The sequence below is a fragment of the Vulpes lagopus genome, chromosome 1 (assembly GCF_018345385.1).
Source record: "Vulpes lagopus strain Blue_001 chromosome 1, ASM1834538v1, whole genome shotgun sequence".
NCBI classification, from domain to species: Eukaryota; Metazoa; Chordata; class Mammalia; order Carnivora; family Canidae; genus Vulpes; species Vulpes lagopus.
The window spans coordinates 7,693,741-7,716,922 of record NC_054824.1 but is presented as its reverse complement, the minus strand read 5'-3'; the positions used below and the strand labels follow the sequence as shown (position 1 = coordinate 7,716,922).

Here is a 23,182-nt window from a genome sequence, read left to right as displayed (position 1 = left end):
GGAGGGGACCCACCGGGGACCTAGTGAGAGGAGGTAGGTCCCCGAGGCCGAACTTGAGGAGTGGAGGGAGAAGGGGGTGGCCTTGCCGGGGCCAACCTGCCGAGGCACCGCTCACGGGTCACTCCCTCATTTGCTCAGCCCGGTGCTAGTTACTTTTGGGGGGAACATGTGTGTTGTGTTGTGTGTGTGTGTGTGTGTGTGTTTTCCTAAAAGAAATAATTTCTCAAAAGCGATCCACTAAGCATTTTTTAAAATAGGTAAAGCGAAAGTTGGGCAATTACCACTACCCTTATTATCATTAATAATCCTAGTATTAGCATTACAATAATAATCCTAATAATAACAAGCGCCCGGCAGCTCAGAGAAAACTCGATTGCCTTCCAGCTGCCATCCCCGGTTCCAGCCGTGTTTGTTTTTCTTCTTTCCCCTTTTACATTTCAAGTTTGTCTCCTCGCGCGCTAACAACTTTCTCTGTTAAATGCGAGAGCGGGGGAGGGAGGCGGCCCAACTTTCCCGGAGCAGAAAGGCAGCGGCGGGCCGCGAGGCCCCGGCCTGCTGTAATCTTTTATTCCAAAATGGGTCTCGGCGATTAGAAGAGACCCAAATACATGTAGCGGTGCATGAATAATGCTCATTGTAGGAAACTGACACTTGCTCAAGGAAAAAAAGTTTGGCTATAAAATCACTTCATTATTTGCTTTTACCGCAGCTTCGGTGCTAATCCCTTCAGAGGTCAGATTGCTTAGCATCTCTCTCCCGCTCCCCTCGCCTCCCTCTTCTCCACCCTCCTCTCCCTCTCGTCCCTTCCCACCCCCCCCCACCCCCCTTGCCTGTCTTTCCTGCGATTTCAGGCCGTATCTTAGATATCCCCTGTAAAGTGTGTGGCGACCGCAGCTCGGGGAAACACTACGGGGTCTACGCCTGCGACGGCTGCTCGGGGTTTTTCAAACGGAGCATCCGGAGGAATCGGACGTATGTCTGCAAATCTGGAAACCAGGTACCTCGGCCGGGGCTGCGCGCCCGGCTCCCCTCTGCTGCCTCCCCGTCCTTTGTTCGTGCCCAGGCCTCCTCCCAGGTTCCAAGCTGCCGAGGGAGGACCCAGCCCTGACCTCTCCCTTCCTCTCCCCTCCTTCCCGCCTGGACTCTCAGAGGCCCTTCTGCAGGGGACAGGCGGGAAGAGGTAAGGGAAGATACCAGGGTCTGCGGAGGGGAGGGGGGCATAGCTGAAATCTGGGCTCCTCCCTGCGCTCGCACACCCACTCCGCTTTTGGTAACCTTCTCACAGACTTGGACACTCACAATGGCCCACACCCAGTGGCCTTAAAGCCAGCTCAGGGGACCTAAGGAACTTTAGAACCTAAACCACCCGGGAACACTGGAGGAAAGGCTCTATTATGTCGCCTGCGCTCTAACCCTCCATTCCTAGCAGCACCCCAAGCTCAATGCCCTGACCACTGCCTGCCAGGGCCAAAGTAAAAGGCCCAAGGCATCCCAGGCAAGGTTGTCACCTGAGGTGAGCGTGACCATTTGGAACACGGAGGACTTTCAACTTTGCAGAAGCAGGACTGCTCTGGGACTGGGCAGTGGTGCTTTAGCACCCATGTGACTCTAGCTAGCCCTGGTCAGGAGAGGGGAGAGTGGGCAAGAAGAGAAGACTCTCGAGGAAGGGGTCTCTGAGGTCCTCTCCAAGGTTCTCATAGGTCCCCTTTCTCTGTTTAGAAGATGTGCCTGGTTGGTTGTGTTTTGGTCTTGAGAAGGCATAACTGTCTCAAAGAGACAAGGGAGTTAGAGCGTGGGCTGAGAGTGAGCCAAAGGTTCCAGAAAGAACAAGTAGGACCCCTGACTCAGTTTCCAGCTCAGTGGTAGGCTCATTTTAGGGAGATCAGCCTTTTGGTCCCATGCTGCCTTCTCTGCAGCCTGGCACACAGACCCTCAGCACAGAAGCCACCACCTTGGCTTTCAAGAAGACCCTGGAGGGTGTATTAGTCAGAAGTCATCCTTTGGTAACCAAAACGGTAACACATCTTCACTAATTAATATTTATATATGATATATGAATATATATATATATACATACACATTGTCTGGAGCTAGCAAATTACTCTTTTTCTAAAACTATGTCTGCTCACATCCATTTCTAATAGATTTGAATTATCAACAAAAGTTAGAAGATACTTACATTTGGATAAGTTATTTTGAACTCCAGCCCTGGTATCTGTTTAATCGGGTACACAGCTCTGTATCAGTTTCTAGCTCACCACATGGACACAGCACGTTATAACATGCAGGACTGTCTCCCTATAGCCCCACAGGAATGGGGAATTACTGTGGGTAGTCAGATTTGAGCAGGCTTCCACTTAAATTACCTTTTAATTTTATGCAATGCACAGAATTGGGGAATCAAAATCTCAGATGTTATGCTTGATATTTTCAAAGGGGTTGGCTATCAATTCGAACATATTGATGTCAGTCCAAGTCCTTGTAAAGGACTGATAATAGACTCATCAGGCTTGGTGTCCTCTCCTTGCAGAGAGAATAAATGGGCTGAGCTCAAGCACTCATCTTTCTCTCAAGCTTCAGATATTTATATACATATGATCTGATTTGAAGACACTCCTAAGAACAAATGAAGGTTTCCATTTTGCATTAGCTTGTTTATCAGAATACTAGGAAGATAACACTTGAGGAGAGACATACGATTGCATTTAATAACAAGTTCTTTAAACCTCTTTACGTTGAGCTATTACACTGGCCAGCAAAGATACCCTGAAGAATTCACTTAGAAAGCAAAAATTATTTCCTTTACCTCTTTTGTTTGAAGGTTAGGTAAGGAATATTCCAATTTATTATTAACAAGAATGAGAACATGGTTGCAGCCCGGGTGGCTCAGCGGTTTAGTGCCTGCTTTCAGCCCAGGGCCTGATCCTGGAGACCTGGGATCGAGTCCCACATCGGGCTCCTTGCATGGGGCCTGCTTCTCTCTCTGCCTGTGCTTCTGCTTCTCTCTCTGTCCCTCATGAGTAAATAAATAAAACCTTAAAAAAAAAGAATGAGAACATATAGAAATTGTTATGAATCTCTGCCCTGCCTTTGTTCTAAATACCTCAGCATATTTTAAATCAGAAGGTGGGATCTCATTAAATAAAGTGTATTCAAGTGTACAATTTTTTTTTTGCCAAGGGCTACTTCAAAAAATGTGCCTACCCCAAATTCACGGTTTTACGAACTTTATAGATTATAAAGGAAAATAAAAATACATTTATTTTATTCTCTTTCTTCCCACAGCACAGGTAACAGTCGCAAATCCTATAAACCCAGGAGAGCACCAAACTTCTCACATACTTTTGATGTATAAAATGCACATATAGATATGACTCTTTATGTAGCTATGTATATGTTCCCTCAGTAATAACGCCTAACACTGAATAAATTCCATAAGAAAGTTCCTCTGTAAATCTTCTCTTCTGATAGCCAATATTTTTCCAGAAAATTGCATTAGTTAAAATATTTTTTCTCATGCATCTCAAATAAATATTTCTAAGGCAGTAATTAGCTTTTTTCCCCCAATTATCATGCTACTGTTCTCAGTCCATATGATCATTTTGTCACGCCGCCCATCACATTATCACCCTGCCTGTGTCCTATTTACACAGTGGGCATTTCTAGATTTTGCGAAGGCCTTGGGCTCTTCCCTTCCCATCCTCACCTCTCCTAGGCCTTGCCCTGCTAACTAACCACTGGGGCTTCTGCCACACTTTCCAGGAATGGCTGTTTCCATTAATTCTGGGCTGAGGCCAGCCCTTTAAGACAACTTTGACTTGCTGATTATAAGGATGGCTTCAAGTACAAAGGCAAGAGTCAGGAGACAGGAGAGCGAAGAATAAAGGGGAGATATTTATCTGACAGATAAATGCCCCCCACACCCCCAAAGTGACAGAAAGAAGTAGACTCAAGACCTGAAGGAGGGAGGAAGGGTGAGCGGAGGGGGCTCGGCGGGGGCCTGCATCCTGCGGGGCCGGGTCGCTGTCTTCGGTCCTGAAAGTCTGGCCCCCGCGCTCCAGCCCCTCCGAGCCCCCCGGCGGTGGCTCCGCTGCAGCTTCCCCTCCCAGCGCTGCAGCCCCGGGCAGACCAGGCGCTTTGACCCTTCACCTGCTTGGCCAAGGACTTAGTTTCCTCAGCCCACTTTCCCAGGACCAGGGGCTGTTCCCTTTGAAGTAGCCCCGGGCATCCCGGCCCTCTCTCTACCTGGCCCTGCTCGTGCCCAAGGCCTTCGAGCTTCTCCTCGGACCCAGGCTTGCAGCTCCGAGATGGGTGGCAGGGTCCATTCCTCCTCCACGTTTCCCCACCCCTGCACCCCCCTCCCATCCGGCGCCGTCTAGAAGCCCTGGGGGCCGCTGACCGCCTGCGCTCTGTTCCAGGGAGGCTGCCCCGTGGACAAGACGCACAGAAACCAGTGCAGGGCGTGTCGGCTGAAGAAGTGTTTGGAAGTCAACATGAACAAAGACGGTAATCAGCACAGCTTTTTATTTCTCTAATGTTGGTTGACTACTAAGTAAATTATATGTACAGAAAATACATGGCGCTCCAATGCATGTAAATCATCTCCGCAGCAGTTGTTTCCAGATGCTGGGAATTGGCCTCGGACTTTCAGTCATACCCTTCCATCTCTCTGCATGAGCCTCCCCCCCACCTCCCACTGAACTCCCGAGGTGTGGCCCGAGCCCACGTGGGAAACTTGCGCCCCACAACCACCCCCACCCCAGACAGCGTTCGGGACCCGCTCTGCTGGGCACACACGTGCAGTTTTCCGCCCCCTTCACATCCTAATACCTCTTCTCGCCTCTCCTTGCAGCTTGCGGCCACCTCTAAGCCCGTTAACCTTCCGCAGGACCTCCCTGCCTTGGTAGTCTATGAGGGTGGAGATTGTGGGGATGAGGGGACTGTGTGAACGAGGGAGGGCAGAGACACAAGCCCGCCAGAATTTCCAGGCGGTCGGTATTGGCTAATTCACCAAGATCCCCAAATCAGGAAGGCCATTGTGGCAATCTGGCCTTTTTCTCTCGGTTCCACAAAAAGGGGCTGGAGAGGTAGGGTGATGCCTGTGGGTGCCTCAGACACCCCCATATTCAGAAAGCTCTTAAACACACGCAGCAAGAACTGGGGCATCAGACGCTTCTCGGGCGAGAGCGCAGTCCAAGTGCGAGTCCAAGTGCGGGCCGGTGGCGGCCTGGGGCGGGGGTCAAGGCCGGGGAGAGGCGTGGGGCCTCAGGACAGGATGCTCGGAGGGTGTGCCTTGGCGACGGGCCGGGCCGGGTGGCAGCTCCAGGAGGCACAGCGCCCACTGGGGAGACTCCTTCCTCGGCGGCGCAGGAAGCAGGAGGGAACGTCCAACCTGTTGAACTTGTGTATTGACAAGTTGTCAAGCTCCACGAGCGGAAGATTGCCCTGAATTAATTTGTTTGTTTAAACTGTTGGCGGTAATTGTCACATCTCCCCTGCCTTCTTCCAGCACACTCCAAGACGAGCTCTCCCTCGTTCCATCCCCCCGCGTGTCCCGGCCCAGGGCCCTTTCTCCCCAGGCCCTCGGAGGCCAAACGCCTTTTCGGTGGGGGTGGAGGTGGGGGTGGAGGTGGGGGGGTCGTTGGCTGAGCGGGGAAGGTCTGTGCCCGCCTGGGCGCAGTGCTCCCTCTCCCCTTTGTTGGGGACCAGGGTACCTAAGTTGTCCCCCCAGAGGGTCTCGGGTTTCCCTGTGACCTCCCCTGGGTGGGGAAGAGCCCCGGACCGACAGCGAGCGCACCTAGTCTGGCTGGAGGCTTAGCCATCATTGGGGCACTTGGGGTCGGGCTCCCCGCTCAGCCTGGGGTCCCCACGAAGAGCCCATCTGGGGGGGGTGGCCTCACCGCAGCCCCTGTCCCTCGCTGCCCGCACCTCTCCAGTGACCCTGCCTGCCCAGACGTGGCGTTTGGCCCGGGAGCTCGGGAGCTCGGCAGTGGCCAAGGGTGGTCGAGCCTCCCTGATCGCGGGCATTCGTCCATCTGTCTGTCTCTGCAGCCGTGCAGCACGAGCGGGGTCCTCGGACGTCCACCATTCGCAAGCAGGTGGCCCTCTACTTCCGTGGACACAAGGAGGAGAACGGGGCGGCGGCGCACTTCCCCTCCGCAGCGCTGCCCGCGCCCGCCTTCTTCACCGCAGTCACGCAGCTGGAGCCCCACGGCTTGGAGCTGGCCGCCGTGTCCGCCACCCCCGAGCGGCAGACTCTCGTGAGCCTGGCTCAGCCCACGCCCAAGGTCCGTGTCCTTGCAGGCCCCAGAGGAGTCTGCTGGCTAGCGGAGGGTGGGGTGGGAGGCACCCATGTCTTCTGAGCTGGGATGGGGTCACCATAAAGACAGAGAACTTGCATGGTTCTGGGTTGGGCTCTGCAGGGAGCTGTTGGCCCCGGGCTGCACTCTGCCCTGTTAAGCCAGGAGGGTTCAAATTTTAGTGTGTGCTACAGTCGCTCTCTGAGCTGGCTACAAATGTGGACCCCTTGGCCCAGTCCCCCAAAGAGTCCCTTTGCACAGATTTGAGGTGGGGTCCAGGAACCCACATCTTTAAAAAAAAAAAAAGCCCTGATGTGAAGTCCTGGCTGAACAGAGAGGCATCCGAGGGGTTTCTGCAGACCAGAAGAGCCCTTTTGTTTTTAAGAGAAAGGAGTTGGCTACCGCTGGCAGAGAAGAGTCCCCGTGGTGTTGCAGGTCCCAGGGATCTGTCTTCTTGGGCAAGGCTGTGGATCCCTAATTCAACCCACAACACGTGGAGCTCATCCTGTTAGGACAGTTTGAGGAAGCCGGCTTCCTCTTCCACTTCCCCTGCACTCCCTCCTGAGATGCATGTATTTATACCAGGATTGAGTCTCTACTTAGCAGGGCCACAGCCTGAACCACTTCAAAAGGCTGCCACCTAGGGACTACCTTCCAAGCTTCCAGCTGGTACCTACCCAAAGCACCCACTCCAGGCCGCGAAGGGGAGGGCCAGCTGCAGCCCCAAACTGCAGGGAAGCCAAACACCTGGGCACACGCACAAGCACAATATTTAATATTGCTTTCTTACCCTTGATGTGTATAATAAGCTTGGGAAAGTAGTGTTATGAATATGTTGTCAGTTATGAATGGGAATGCTCTGTGAATGATTAAGATGTCTAATTGAAATATTTCCATAATATACTAATCCTTTCTAAAAATACTCATATGCATATTTGTGTTTGGGATGCCTATTAATTTATACTTTTTTCACATCTATTTTTATTTACACAAATGCAAGCAGCTCTTGTCTAAATTGGGAGACAGGCCTGGCACTTGGCTCAGTCGGAGGAAAATTTGCTGCAGGGGATAGAAAAGCCAGATGCCCCTCTGGAAGGAACAGGCCCCCAAAGACTGGAAATGGGCCTTTCCCAATGGTTATTATTTCTCAAATTCTATACATATAGATGTTTGTTTTTTTTGTCTACCAACTGGCAACTGCATGTTTAAGCAGAACATCCAGATGCCTATCTCCTTCCCTATTCTAATTGGAAAATTAAAAGGTTGGCTCTTCTTGCAAAGCAGTGGTTTCCTCACTCCCTGGTGTTTCTCTTTCTTCCCCGCTCAGTACCCCCATGAAGTGAATGGGACCCCAATGTATCTGTATGAAGTGGCCACAGAGTCAGTGTGTGAATCGGCTGCCAGGCTTCTGTTTATGAGCATCAAGTGGGCTAAGAGTGTACCGGCTTTCTCCACGCTATCTTTGCAGGACCAGGTATGACCTAGAGGGCGCTGAACTCTTGGGGCAGGGGGCTGGGGAAAACCCCCCCACAGTGGTTAGCCTTATCACACTGGAAGTGACCTGCATAAATCAAGAAGGCCAGGCACCTGTTCTTAACAGCAATGAGGAAACAATTTTAATTAGCTTCCTACTATGGGTTCAAAATAATCTGGCTATGGAATCCTTACTAAGAAACATAATTATGTTATTTCAGGAAAGTTGGATCCAGTCTATGAAAAACAAATATACAAGAACATTATCCCTCTCTTTCTCTTTTTAGGTTAGTTGAAACATCAAATGTAATCACACATTTAAAAAAATCCTAATATTTAAAATTTCTAATAAAACAGTATTTCTTAAGAATATTGGGACTGAGAGAAAAAGATGATGAGGTATTCACCTGTAAGATTTTCAGAGCGAGTCTCATTATTTTATGTTCACAGCTTTATGTTTTCCATTGTGATACTCACAGCCTTGAGCACTAATTGATCAGCATGTAAGGTTATGGGGTGCACTGCACACTTCCTGCAGGCCAGGATCTCCCTTGATACCTTTAGAGATTTTGTAAACAAATGGATGGGCATTGTGCATACTTCTGTGGTTGTACATGACATTCAGAGGGAGGAAAATTATATGCTGCTAAAAATTACATCGTGCCAAAAGCCAGAAATTTTGTTGTTAGAAATATCAGAAACAGCCTCTGCCAGAATTTTTCTAATCTTAAGGGAAAGAGAGAAACTGAATGTTCGTAACCGTTGGCTATTACCGGTACATTCATGGAAATTAATGACAAATTTCTCAAAAGGCTAATAAGTAGTTTTGAAAGCAAGTGGTTTTTCTTTAATTCATTTTATACCCAATTAAAGCATAATGGTGCCCTTTAATATGAAGTATGTTTCCTACAGAGAGACCCAGCAATGTGCTCAAAACATTTAATCTTCTAGCATGGGATGTTCTTTTTTCCATAGCCGGGACTTTCAGACATGGTCAGAATTAGATATCGTTTAACCTTGCATTTTTAAAGTATTATTTTCTGTACCTAATGCAATAAAGCTAAAAATAAAGCATTTTCAAAATTAAACTTTTTGGTCTGATTGTGATTTTGGTTACAAGCCTTCACAATTCAGCTCTTAGCTCCCGAAAGGAAATCCCTTCACATAAATCATCCAGAATTGGCTGGGTTTTGAGAGATTTTTCAAAAACAGATTTTTTTTCCCCAAAATAGTTAGGTTCTGTCTTTAACCAGGTTCTCTGATTGTCTCTAACCATTTGTTCTCTGTGTGTGTGTGTGTGTGTGTGTGTGTATGTGCACGTGCACACACGCACACGGGTACGTACACTGGCTACTTTCTCTGAGCACAGGTATTTGTATACTCTTTAATACAAACAAAATTTACTTACTATCTGCCACTTAGCCCTTCGGTGGAAACCCTTCAACAACAAGCAAACTGCAATGAAGTGGAATCCAGTATATTAATTTGGAAAAGGAGCCAGATTTTCATTTTAAAATATTCAGTAGCACATTTTATTAGAATAAAAATGACAAGCACCTTGATGCTGTCCACTTATGAGTCTCAGAAAAATCAGGCAGTGAGATGAGGTAAACTCAGCACAACCCGATTAACATAATTACACCCTGATTTCCCTGCATGCCTCTTGGGAATTAGTGATCTCTCTCTCTCTCTCTCTCTCTTTCTCTCTCTCTCTCTCTTTCTTTCTCTCTCTCCCCCCCCAGCCCAGCCCCCAACCCTCTAGGAAGATGGGGGCCCCCCCATCTGCACGCTCAGTCTATAATCCTCAACCCTGATAATATCAGCATTTTATATGAAAGGGCTCTGCCTGCTAAGCTGCTGGTGGCGTTTTGTAGAGCCTGGGTCTCTGGAGAAGTTTCTAGGTGGTCAGGAATGAATAGCTGCAAGGACAAGAAGGGTAAACCCTTTACCAGAGGAAGCAAAGTTTGGGGAATTGGGATGGAGATGCTCAGATGCTTATCTATAGGCACCTTTTCAGAAATGAAAATATGGAAAATAAAGGAAAGCTGGAATATTCAGAGGAAAGATAGGCATTTAAAACACTTTTTAAAATAATGGAAATTTACATATTGAAATTGTTTATAAATTTATAAATTACACACTATATTATATTATACATCTATTGTATGACAGCTGATGCTTTTGGAAGATGCTTGGAGAGAACTGTTTGTTCTAGGAATAGCACAATGGGCCATTCCGGTTGATGCTAACACTCTACTGGCTGTATCTGGTAAGAATTGCACAATTTAATGACTTTGTTGTAGAAATTACCATAAAAATACATTACTGAAAAAAGAACAACATGTAAAGAATAACAAATTCCTGCTGAACAATAGAGTATACCTGTCATTTATAAATCTATATTTAAATGCAAATAATGTTGTTTTGTTGTATTCATGACTGCTTGCATTGTTATTTAAATGCAAATTACTGTGTTTGTTATCATCCAAGAGAAGATTTTATATTAACTTTCATACAATATAGCCAGTTTACATGGAATCAGATATCTTAGAGTGACAATTGAATAGATATTGATATGCAGAATTCTGTCAAAAATCAATATTAAATCACGAAAATGCCTTCATATTAGAGCATTTATTCCATATTTCTATTCTAGGCATGAACGGTGACAACACAGATTCCCAGAAGCTGAACAAGATCATATCTGAAATACAAGCTTTACAAGAGGTGGTGGCTCGGTTCAGACAACTCCGGTTAGATGCTACCGAATTTGCCTGTCTAAAATGCATCGTCACTTTCAAAGCTGGTAAGCCGACGCAACCCGGTCTCTTCTACCTCCCCAGGTTTGCCACCTGGCTCATTCAGCCACCTCAGAGTCCAGACTGATGATTGCAAAAAAAGAGGTGATGGTTTTTAAGGGAGCTGATACTCTTGGGCTGGCCCCATTTTCCATGGTGGAAACTTCCATGGGCCCTACTTGTTCTCCTACTGGGCCATTCGATTCCAGAGAGGTGCTTCCCCATCTGCATTATGTGTGCTGCTCATCATAGTATCCCCATCTTTGCTTCTAGTTCCTACACACAGTGGTTCTGAACTGAGAAGTTTCCGGAATGCTGCTGCCATCGCAGCCCTGCAAGACGAGGCCCAGCTAACCCTCAACAGCTACATCCATACCAGGTGACTCTTGTTTGCCTTGACCATGTACTTAGGGAAATTGCTTCCATTGTGAATGTGTGAGCAAGCAGTAATCAGCCAGTTCAAACACTGTGGCTAATTATCCTGTTGCCCTCCAGTTAATATACTCTGTGTCCTCACCTATCTCTCAGGGTGGGTGGGAGGAGCAGATCAGATGTGATTATCAAAGTGAAAGCACGGCCAGACCCCTTATGGCTATCCTGGCAAAAGAAAAAAAAAATTGATCCATCAAAATATTTGAATGCATTTGTGTGAAAGGACCTCAGTATGGGCAAGATAAAAAATGAAGGCCAAGGAGTTATGATATATTACTTAATATATCATGGTCATGTCATCCCAGAGAGGCCCCATCTTTAGCCCCATCAGACTGCTGTTTGCCTTGGGGGACTGGTATCTGTTGAGTTATCTTGAGTCATAGTATCCATCAGGCAACTCTGGGCAAGCAGAGCCCAGTGGCAGAGGCTGTTCTTGGCTAGTTCTAGAAACTCTCAGCATTGGGGCTCCAAGCAGTGCTCCTCCTGGCCCACCAATGGACATGTCTACCAAGAGATATAGACTTTTTCTTTCTTTCTTTCTTTCTTTCTTTCTTTCTTTCTTTCTTTCTTTCTTTCTTTCTTTCTTTCTTTTTCTTTTCTTCCTTCCTTCCTTCCTTCCTTCCTTCTTTCTTTCTTTCTTTCTTTCTTTCTTTCTTTTTTCTTTCTTCTTTCTTTCTTTCTTTCTTTTTCTTTTTTTAAGATTGTATTTATTTATTTGAGAGAGAGAACACAAGCAGGGGGAGCAGCAAAGGGAGAGGGAGAAGCAGGCTCCCCACCAAGCAGGGAGCGCAACATGGGGCTGGATCCCAGGACTCTGGGATCATGACCTGAGCTGATGGCAGACATTTCACCAACTGAGCCATTTTCAGATGAAAAAAAGCAAGGCTTTTAAAGAGTAGTGGAATGCTGCTAGCTTCCTAGGTTAGGATTACAGTGGATCTGAGGTTAGAATAGAGTTGTTTATTATTGTTAATTCTTAGATTGACCTTGAAAGGAAGTCCATGGAAGCCTGTCTCCATCATTTCAACATCACCCGCAGACTCTGTGCTGGGAGTAATTAAATTGAGTGGGTAGAGGCAGTTAATGCCTTCCTCACCTAAGGGGTGGGATACCCCTTCATTGGGGGTGATACCACTTCTGCTACGAATCTGCTTATTTCTTTAACAAATCCTCTTTTGAAAACTAATGAATGAAACCGTTTCCTGTCTGTGGAATATCACTGAAACTAGGTTGAGTGATAGCGCACGTGTACGTGTCTTTCAAATTAAAGTGCTATGGCTTTAAAATTTTAAACCCATGTTAAATTTCAGAATGTATAGTAAGCTCTTCATATTTGTTCAAAATTATAAAATGGAGCAGTATATACTTTGGGCACTCCCTCACCCCCCCCCCCACTAAAAATTAACTTGTATATCATGACTGACCTTGGACATTTAGAATCATTGAGGTATGAAGAACATCACACTGAGAAGATTATGATACCCACTTATTGATTCAGTCAAGCCTTGCTGAGTACTCACTTCGTGTGAGGCTCCTGGTAAACATTGTGGGACACCAGAAAGAGTGAGACACTCCCCCCTTATCATTGCGTGAAGTAGGCAGAAGTGTTCATTCAATTCATACCAGAGGACAGAGAAAAAGCAAAGTGGGGAGTGGGAGAGGATGAATTCTAGGTGGCGAGGGAAAGTCAGGAAAGGCTGGGTAACGGAGGAGACAACCTGTGAGCCGATCCTTGAATGGCAGGACTGCAGGAGGGGAGAAGGACGGTGAGGAGAGCCAGGCAGGGGCTGGTAGAGGCACGGTGGAGGTGCCAGAGTCCAGGAAGGGGAGCCTGAGAGGGCCAAGCGAGCTTCTTCTAGGGTCACCTGAGAGAGTTAAACCACAGATTAACAAAAAGTCCATTTTAGGAAAATTGGCAAGTATACTACTTCTCCCCCAGCCTCAAAACAAGGCAATTATTCATTGAAGGAACACATTTGCTATTTCATGATATGAGCTATAGCTATGATTTAATTTTTTAGGGGGAGGGGAGAGGGGCACATAGAAGGGGGGAGAGAGAATCTCACGCAGACTCCACGCTCCATCCCATGACCCTGAGATTATGACCTGAGCTGAAACCAAGAGTCAGACACTCAACTGACTGAGCCACCCAGGCACCCCTGTAAGTAATACCCATACCTGGAATCGTACATAGGCCAAAACAGCATATGCCTTATTTCTTAGCTCCTTCAAATCAGAGAACATTCTCCTCTATAGCACTTTCCTGTCTAGAAAAATAAAATGTGAAATTGAAACAAAAAGTCAATGAGCTAATACATTAATTGTTAAAATTGCAAACTCAGCTCTGTAGGCTACTTCTCTAATTGTCTAGGACATAAGGAAAAGGCGAGGGGGAATTGGCATTTCACACAAACTTTATGCTATAATTGAAGATCAAATACACAAATCTGCGACAGACACAAAACACTTATGCCTGAAAAGACAACTTCCCGTTATTCATGCTAATGGATGAAATCAGGGACATAGATATTCTAAAAAATAATATTGCGTAGTTAGACTCTCTCTCTTTCTCTCTCTCACGCACACATACATTGTTATTGTTTCTAGGTAGTACAGTACTCCGCATGTAACAGACAATTAATTCGTGTTGACTAACCAGCCCCTTCCTAACTAGGAAATGAAAGAAGTGGGTGAGTAGGTGAGTGGATAATCCGCTTTGCAGAAAATCAAGAGTTAATGGTCTATGGATTCTCCTAAATCTATCCTTTTGAAAGTTACCATTTCCCACAGTGGTTCCTCACCATGGGAAACCTCCAGCATGTTGGATGAGTGCTGCACATATGGTGGAGGCTTGCCTCGGCCTTGTGGCTTACAGGGTTCTTGCTCCTTGGCCTGACCCTGGGAGGGGAAACAGAGCAGTTGGAGAGAGTAACATAGAAGGGAGACGTGGTGTCTTGGGATTACATCTCAGTAAACACAGAAGACACAATCAGCAAGGAGGGCAAATGATGGGACTTAGCTATTTTTTAAATGCAGATGAGCTCCAGACCACATCGTTAAACAAGGTCTGGTGGTCCTTGTCAATGGGTGATAATGAAGCTGGGCTGAAGCTGGGCAGTAGAAGAGCCCAGTGAGGTCCCCAGAGGCCCAGAAAGAGTGATCAGCCGAGTATCCAGTTGAAGAGAGGGACTCCTGGGTGCCCAAAGCTCAGAGACCCCCATGAGAGTTGCTCCCCTGGATTCTATTTGCAGGGTGGTCCATCAAGCTCAGCGTTCAGCTGCCTTACTCCTACGAAGGAACGTTGATGGCTGTCAGTTTCTAGCACCCTGTGGCCAGGGAGGGGTCAAACCTAGCTTGGTCACCGGTAGTTGTCCCTGGAGCTCAGTCCTCCAGGTGGCTTGTTGTCGTGGAGGGAGTCCTCCTTGTGGAGTGTGTCGATACCTGATTCCAAACACCTGACTGGGGAAGCATCGGGGCCGCAGTGAGGAAGTGGCTTACAGGCATCTAAAGGCAGCAGAAAAATTGAACTTGCACATCTGAGCACAGACGTATGTTGGACATCAAGAGAGGAAATTGTTAAGCAATTTCTCACATCTTTAATTATATGCCAATTTCATTGACATGAAAGTTGGATGGCACTACCACCCAACAGAACTTAGTCTTTAATTTGCAGGGTAATAAGGATAGAATTATTCCTGAGAGTGACTAAGTATAATGCCTGAATAATAATTTGGAGAACTGCTTAGAAAAGGAATGCATTTTTTCTGAGGGAACTAGGCTGATGAAGGAGCCTTGCAAATCAGAAAATGTGGTCGTTCGCGCTACCTGTATTGTCACCAGCAGGGTTATTTCCTACCCTTTGGCGTCTCATCTGACCTAGCTTAATACCAGGCTTCTCAAAATTATTATTATTATTTTTCTCCAAACAAAGTGCAACCCCCTTGTTGGCTAACCCAGAGACAGTCCGCACGTGATCTTGGCAGCATCACGGATGCTCTGCATGCCCCCCGCGGGTCAGCCTGCGGACCAGGGGCCAGCAGCGCCCGCGGGGGGCCTCTGTGGCGGGGGGAGGCGGGGAGCAGAGACCCAGGCAGGACATTATGCGGACGATGGGGCAAGCACGCGGCAGGAGTGTCCACGGGCCATGGATCTTACCTTGCTCTCCCGCCTTGTCCTCTTCCAGATACCCCACTCAACCCTGTCGCTTTGGAAAACTCCTGTTGCTTTTGCCAGCTTTACGTTCTATTAGTCCGTCCACCATAGAAGAAGTGTTCTTCAAAAAGACCATCGGCAACGTGCCAATTACAAGACTGCTCTCAGATATGTACAAATCCAGTGATATCTAAGCTCCGGAGTCCCCGCTTTGCAGGAGGGGACAGTATCTGATGAACTTCTACCCACGGAGAACAAGCCTCAACTAACAAACCCTTCAGGAAGCATAAATCTGGGAATGTGCAGCCTTTGGGGAGAAAAAAAAAAAAAGAAAAGCCAATTGACACGACACCGTTCCAGTCGCTTTGACCCGCTGCCTCACCCGGGGTAGGGCAGCCCGGAAGGAAGGGAGGCATCATGGGGCCACCTGGGCAGAGGGAACCCCCTTCTGCCCCGCCCGGGGAGGGGGGGCCCCGAATCGGGGGTCCCCGCAGGCCGCGCCACTCTGCCTCTTACCTTGGAAGACCGGGCTGGACTCTCGAAAGCTGAAGCATCGCTAGAACTTTCTTTTTCCCTTTTTAGCATATAAAGTTGGGTAACCAAATATAGCTCTGTGTATAACATCATACGGCAGCCTTCAGAACTATTTTATGTTGGAGAATTTATTTTAAAAAATAATGGTTAGGTTTTAAAATCAAAAGTTTTATCAAAAGTTTTTCTTCTATCGTAATACAACATGAAGTGGCCTTCAGAACTGAGTTAGCGAAAGGAAAGGTAGCTTATGCCGTGAGACTTGCTTTTTTTTCTCTCTCTCTCTTTTCTTTGCCTTTCCTCTTTCTTTTGTTCTCCTTCTCCTTCTTCCCCTCCTCCTCCTCTTCCTCCTCCTTCTTCTCTTCAACACCACAGGCCAGGCAACCTGGTCAAAGGAATTGGTGGACGGAATTGAGATTCTCACCAGAACTTCAGGTTGGATAACATCTCAAAAATAGAAGAGCTTTACTGAAAGAACACAAGGTGAGGGAGGATGGATTAAAGAAAAAAAAAAAACAGCAAAACCAAATAAAAAAGTGGAGGTGAAGGATGAGGCACATCGCTGTCCCGTTAACCAAGTGCTGAAACCAAAGGCGCTGGGGGTCCAAACTCGTGTTTCAGCGAGTCACGCCAGAGTAAATGAACAGAGACATGATGCCCCAAGGAACCACAAGGAGATGAAGGCTAAAAGGTTTCTTGACTGATCCATTGCTAACGGCCTGAGACTCTTCAATGCCTTTCAGAAAACTGGTTTCTAGTAAAGCCTTGAATGCGCGCATGCACACACACACACACACACACGCACGCACACACTCGCGCACACACACACCGTCCTACACTATAAGCTGCTCCTCTGGTATGAATCTATACTTATGGAAATGTAGAAACAAACATTTAAAAAATAGCTGCTGTACTTTTCACATTTTTGATTTATTAGGTACTAGCACTGAGGAAAAATATTCAGCACTTGGACTATCATAGGATGAGTAAAACTTTTCTTGTACAAAGTGAATTAACTGATTTGTGAAGTTAAAAGGTTGTACTCATTGTATTTACAAAGAATAAAAATATATTGGATTTAAAGGAACGCTACCTGAGTTCTTAGCCCCCCACCCCCGGCTGGCTCTCACCCCCCCAGATACAAGGCGGCGGCGCAGCTGCTGTCAAAACTGAGGAGCAGAGCGCTCCAGCCTGAAGAAACGAACCACAAAGGCGATTTCCTTTTTTTTTTTTTTTTTTACAGTGAATCCATTTGTAAAATGAATAAAGAAATAAAACATAAGATTCCGTTCTCTGCAGCTCTCCAATGTAATTGCATCTGTTAGAAAAATTGCTGTGTGGAGAAGAAAGACGCCGATTAACGGAGTCTTCATTCACTCACTCCTCTAACCCTCTTGCCAGCGTTTCAGTCCTGACCAGGAACTGGAAATCACTTAGTGATGGAAAAGATAAAGGGTGGCGATCTGTACTGGTGAGTAAGATGTGGAAGGAGCAGTAGAAAGTGTGTTCAGAGGTGCCCAGCAAACCTCCGCGCACTTGCCCCACTGCCCGAGGCCAGTGGTGGGGATCACGGGTGCCCGAGGCCAGTGGTGGGGATCACGGGTGCCCGAGGCCAGTGGTGGGGATCACAGGTGCCCGAGGCCAGGGGCACCGTGGGCCCCCCCTGGGCAGCGGCTCTGGCAAGGCTGGAGCACAGGTACTTGAACCCGTGGCTAACATTGGCCTTAGTGCACACGTGTGGAAGTTCAACCAGCCGGGCACTCCTCTACTAAGTCCACAGGGAGGAGAGGTGGGTATTTTTTTAAAGATTTTATTTATTCATGAGAGACCCAGAGAGAGGCAGAGACACAGGCAGAGGGAGAAGCAGGCTCCCTGCGGGGAGCCCGATGCGGGACTCCATCCCAGGACCCCGGGGGTCACACCCCTGGGCCGAAGGCAGATGCCCAACCCCCGAGCCACCCAGGCATCCCGAGAAGTGGGTATTAAAGAAAAGCAAGGTACTCAAAGACGAGTGCACGGACATTCCTTGCAACACTCTTCATGGTTGACAGTGAAAAACGTCCCCCAACGGAGAGTCGGTACGTCGCGGTGTAGACAGTATTCTGTGTGAGGGGAGGAGTGAAAGCGAGTGGCCTAGAGCCCATGTGTTCAATGACGGTCTGTGTTGTGAAGTTCAGTGTGCAAGTGGGTCCCAAAGGATGCACACGGCTTGGTGTTCACGTGAGGTCGTACAACCCGCACAGCATCGCCAGGTTTGTGTTTGTAGATGTACAAATACAGCGCAAATATTTAAAATAAACACAAGGGGACCCCTGGGTGGCTCAGCGGTTTGGCGCCTGCCTTGGGCCCAGGGCGCGATCCTGGAGTCCGGGGATCGAGTCCCACATCGGGCACCCTGCATGGAGCCTGCTTCTCCCTCTGCCTGGGTCTCTGCCTCTCTCTCTGTGTCTCCCATGAATAAATAAATAAAATATTTTTTAAAAAATAAAGAAAACAAACACAAGGAGGATAAGCACGAACTGCGTAACAGTGGTTTACCTTTGTGAATGCATGGCATTGGGGAAAGGTGGCCAAGGAAATCCTAAAATGTCTCTGAAATGACTTATTTCGTGAGACAAAAGAGGATCGGAAACACAGAGGAGACCAGTGACAAGATCTGGTGAAGGCGAGCCACAAGCCTTGGGCTCCCCCCCACCCAACAGCACACTTGTGATTCCCTGCTCCAGCTCTGCGGACCCTGGCGGGGGGCGGGGGGGGGGGTCCGGGCCTGGCTCCAGGCGGGAGTTTGGGCTCCAGGTGCTCCGGTGCTTCCTCACTCTGGGCCCGCGGGGTGCACACGTGCAAGGGGCTCAGCAAGCACATGACACCGCTGCTCATGTCACATTCGGCCAAAGCCAGACACGTGTGGCCGAACCCAACCTCCCGTGGAGGATGGGGACGGAAGGGTAGCCCTGACCCTACATATAAAATCTGGTGCAATCATATGATCTATTTTGATCCATTGAAAATATGCTCAGTACTGTTAAAAGGGGGCAGGTATCCCGCGACACGCCACCCCATAGATGCCCGCCGGGACCGCCTCCGTTTTGGGCACCTCTGCCATTGGACACGTGCCTCAAAGCTGACTTTCAACATGTGAAAAAGCCCAGAATTGAAAACTCCAAAGCACTCTCTTCTGGGATTTGGGGATCTCTCTGCTGGATGCAACTTGGTGCTTCGAGAACTTCGGTGCTTGCGTGGATTTAAAGGCAGGCATCCTCTGTGGCGGGTGTTGGGGCGCAGTGGATGTGCCACAGTAGTGTTTGAATATACAAAATCGGGTTACATCATTGCAGCACATGTGATTTGAATGTACAGACAAGAGAAGGTGGGCCTAGCCGAGTGGTTACTGCATCCAAGAAGCAGCCGTTGGTGCTCTTTTGACAGTTTTTCTAAATCTGGGAAGGTTGCTTTTCAAAAGTATTAATTGCACACTGTGACAATGAGGTGAGGACCCGTTGTGTTTGAGTCATTTTTAGTTGTCCTTCGATGTCAGGGAAGAGAAAGAACAGGACGTGAGTTCAAGAGCTAGATTAAGGCTCCCAAATTATATCTCTCCTAGTTTAGGGTTTCTACTCCGATTTAGGAGCCCAAGAACTGAACCCCTTGATCAGAGATGTGCCCTGTGGTTGCTGTCCTTAATCCATATAAAGATGGAAACCCTCTACTTTTCTGCAAATTATTTATTGTGTGTGCGGCTCTCTCTTCTGGTGGTGCATAAGGCTCCACTTCATTCTTTTTAACATCTGCCTACAATTCCATTTTATGGAATTTCATTCCAATTTATAGATTAACTGTAGTTTATCCAACTAGTTCCTTTCTTTTTTTTTTTAAAGATTTTATTTATTTATTCATGAGAGAGAGGCAGAGACACAGGCAGAGGGAGAAGCAGGCTCCATGCAGGGAGTCCCACGTGGGCCTCGATCCCAGGACCCCGGGGTCACTCCCTGAGCCAAAGGCAGATGCTCAACTGCTGAGCCACCCAGGCGTCTCTATCCAACTAGTTCCCTACTGACAGACTTTAAGTTGCTCACCGGTTTTCACTGTAATAAACTGCAAAGAACCAACTTTCCATGTATATTTCCATGGACTTGGGATATTTCTTTTTTTTTTTTTAAGATTTTATTTATTTGAGAGACAGAGATAGTGAGAGAGAGCACGAGCAGGGAGGAGAGGGAGAAGCAGGCTCCTCGCCGAGCAGGGAGCCCGACGCAGTACTTGATCCCAGGACCCCGAGATCATGACCCTTGCCCAAGGCAGACGCTCAACCAACTGAGCCACCCAGATGCCCTGGACGTGGGGTATTTCTGTAGGATACAATCTCAGAAGTGGCATTTCTGGGTCAAAGATGATATGCATTTTTAATTTTGAGACATACAACCAAATGGCTCTCCAAAGGGTTGTATCAATTTGCACTCCTGCCAAGAGGGCATGAGAGGGCCCATTTCATTGCTCAGAATTTAAAAGTGCTTAATCAGACACAGGCTTGATGAACACTTCAGAAACTGTTAGAAAAATACAGAGAATGGCTGTGTTTCTGTTATGACCAAGCCTCTACTACACTGCTGACCGGGCTGGCTGAGTGGGCCTCACCCTGTGCCCACAGGGCGTAGGTGTACAGCTTGCTTCCCCCCATGTTGCAGCCCAGCCTCTTCTGTGAACTTTCCAGGGTACCTCCGTCACAAGGAAGGTTAAGACAAAGTACATAAATACTAATTTTTTCTTTCTTTCTTTCTTTCTTTCTTTCTTTCTTTCTTTCTTTCTCTTTCTTTCTTTCTTTCTTTCTTTCTTTTCTTTTTTTTAATAAATGATCATGTAGAAGCAGCTTGGCAGACCCTTTCTGCTGCTCAGATGCAGCTCTCGGAATCTCAAGCCATTCATTTTACAATAACGTTTTTTATAATCACTTAGGAAAATTGAAGAATAACTCTCTTTGATTAACTCCAGTGCCTTTACCACAGATGACGAATGGTTTATTGTCTTTAGTCTGTATGTTAAAATCAAATTTTTTAGATTTGTGTAGCCTATTTGGGAACATGACGTGGCTTTTTTGCTCTGACTGTTGGTGACCTGTGGGGAGACCCGTAGGGAGGGTCACCAGAGCCTCTGCCACCGCTGAGCGGGGCTCACCAGCAGCATGCAGAGGCCAGGCTCCCGAGCAGGGTAACCAGGGTGTTGCCACACGGCCTGGCCAGCTTCCTGACAGCGCCCCTGTTGCAATGCTCTGCTGGGAACTGGGGGGCAGGGCGATGCTCTGAGGTGGCCTAGCTCCTAGGTTTGAGCCTCAGGAGGGCCAGGTGGCCTTACTCTGTCTCCGTCCTGGAATCTCTAGTGTCTTTCTTTCTTTTTTTTTTAATGATTTTATTTACTTATTCCTGAGAGACAGAGAGAGAGAGAGAGAGAGATGCAGAGACACAGGCAGAGGGAGAAGCAGGCTCCATGCAGGGAGCTTGATGTGGGACTCGATCCCCGGTCTCCAGGATCACACCCTGGGCCGAAGGCAGATGCTCAACCGCTGAGCCACCCGGACATCCCTCTAGTGTCTGTTCAATTAGTGTGTCCAGGGCTGTGAGCAAGGCTGGCCGGAGGCTGGAGAGCGGCCCCCCGCAACCGTCCCAGCGAGTGTCCCCAGGGCATCGTGTCCCCCTGGCCCGGCGCCGAGCCCTGTGCAAGGAGCACCGAAAGGACAAGGACGCTGGGCTTGCCGGGTGAACAGCGTGATGTGGGGTGAGTCCGTTAGCCTCCGCGTCCATGCAAGGCGCGCCGGGCTCTGGTTCCCGTGGCTGTCCTTGTCGCTCTCAGGTGGCCGCAGAGCAGAGCAGGTGCCCTCCTGGGCGGCGGGTGGATTCCCCACGCGCTCCAGCCCGACAGCGGCCCCAGGCCCCGCGTGGAAACACCTGGGGCCCCATCGGGGCTGCTCAGAGACTCCCGAGGGGGGGCTCTCACAGCTGCCAGGGCCCGGCTGTGTCCCGGGCTCGATGACAGCGGTGGCTCTGGGCCCCAGCCCGGCCTCCGGCTCTGGTGCGAGGCCAGGGATGTCAACCCTGAGTCCTGGGACTTGGAGGGGCGGTGCCCAGCTCCAGGACTGTCTGTGCCCCGGATCTGCAGCCCCGGCTCCTCTCCCACTCCTCGCTGATGACCTTGAGGAAAGTTAATTCTTTCCCCCCTTTCCCTGCTCGGGCCTGTCACCGAACTCACCAGCTGATTGTGGCGCTTGTGATTGAGAAGCTCTTCTGACCGCTTCCCTTGCCCCAGAAATTAACGTGATCGTCAAGGCTTGTAATTTCACTCCCCAGGGCTATCAATCAAGGGGCTGCGACTCGGAGTTAAGAGTCCTTCTGGAATTGGCAGCAGCCCGTGATGCAGAGCACAGCGGCCAGGGGCAGGGGGAGGCTGCGGGGGGTGGGGGCTGGTGGGCAGGGAGGGCCGGGCCCCCCAACCGGCTCCTCAAGCTCTTCTGGCCTGCTCCCCCGGGGCCACCGAGCCCCCCCCACTCCGTGCGCCCCAGATGTCCAAAGGAGGAAGGCAGCTCTTGCCAACGGCCCTTCAGGCCACGCTGGGGGCCTCTGTGGGGGTTGGGGGGGGCTGGGGGAGGAGGAGGGAGCATCAGCTTCTCTAGATCCTGGCAGCTCGGAGTCCAGTCGGGCAAGGGCAGTGGGTGCAGCCATCGGTTCAGGAGGGGCGCTGAGGCTGTCGGGCCCAAGGGAGCAGCACCCCTCCTCAGCCCTTCCTTCGGGGATACTTTGCAACCTGGAGCAGTGGGCAGGCCCGGAGCTGTGCGCACCCTGTGCCCCTCTCCTCAGCCCAGAGAGCCCCGGGCTCCCCCCACCCCCACCTGCAGGGAACTTTGCTCAGAGTGGCCCTGGACACAGCGGAGGTCCCCACCGCCGGGGGTCGGCCTGGCTGATTCGGCCTCGAGCGTGCACACTGCCTCGTGGGTTATCTCACACATGCACGGTGGGCGGATTGTGGACCAGAGGCCGTGCGGTAGTTATGTTTATTTTATTTTATTATTTTATTTTATTTTTGAATATTTTATTTATTTACTTGAGAGAGACTGAGAGCACAGGTGGGGAGCGGCAGGCAGAGGGAGAAGCAGGCTCCCACTGAGCAGGAGCCTGATGTGGGGCTCGACCCGGGGATCATGACCCGAGCCGAAGGCAGACGCTCAACCAACTGAGCCACACAGCCTGCTATTTTTATTTTATTTTATTTTATTTTATTTTATTTTATTTTATTTTATTTATTTATTTTATTTTATTTTATTTTATTTTAAGAGATTTTATTTATTCATGAAAGATACAGAGAGAGAGAGCCAGAGACACAGGCAGAGGGAGAAGCAGGCTCCATGCAGGGAGCCCCACATGGGACTCGATCCCAGGTCTCCAGGATCACAACCTGGGCCGAAGGTGGCGCTAAACCGCTGAGCCACCTAGGCTCAAAAATAGGATCCCCCCT

The 23,182-nt window shown here is 48.8% G+C and overlaps 1 protein-coding gene across 1 annotated transcript; it reads left to right on the top strand.

The window, feature by feature from the left end:
* The first annotated feature begins 478 nt into the window (after positions 1-478).
* Positions 479-15,979, top strand: NR2E1 (nuclear receptor subfamily 2 group E member 1). Its single transcript, XM_041747166.1, has 9 exons — positions 479-557; positions 852-997; positions 4,419-4,506; positions 6,052-6,287; positions 7,627-7,773; positions 9,945-10,041; positions 10,429-10,578; positions 10,844-10,949; positions 15,186-15,979. The coding sequence occupies exons 1-9, from the start codon at positions 479-481 to the stop codon at positions 15,346-15,348; spliced, it is 1,212 nt and encodes a 403-aa protein (XP_041603100.1). The 3' UTR covers positions 15,349-15,979.
* The last annotated feature ends 7,203 nt before the right edge of the window (positions 15,980-23,182 follow it).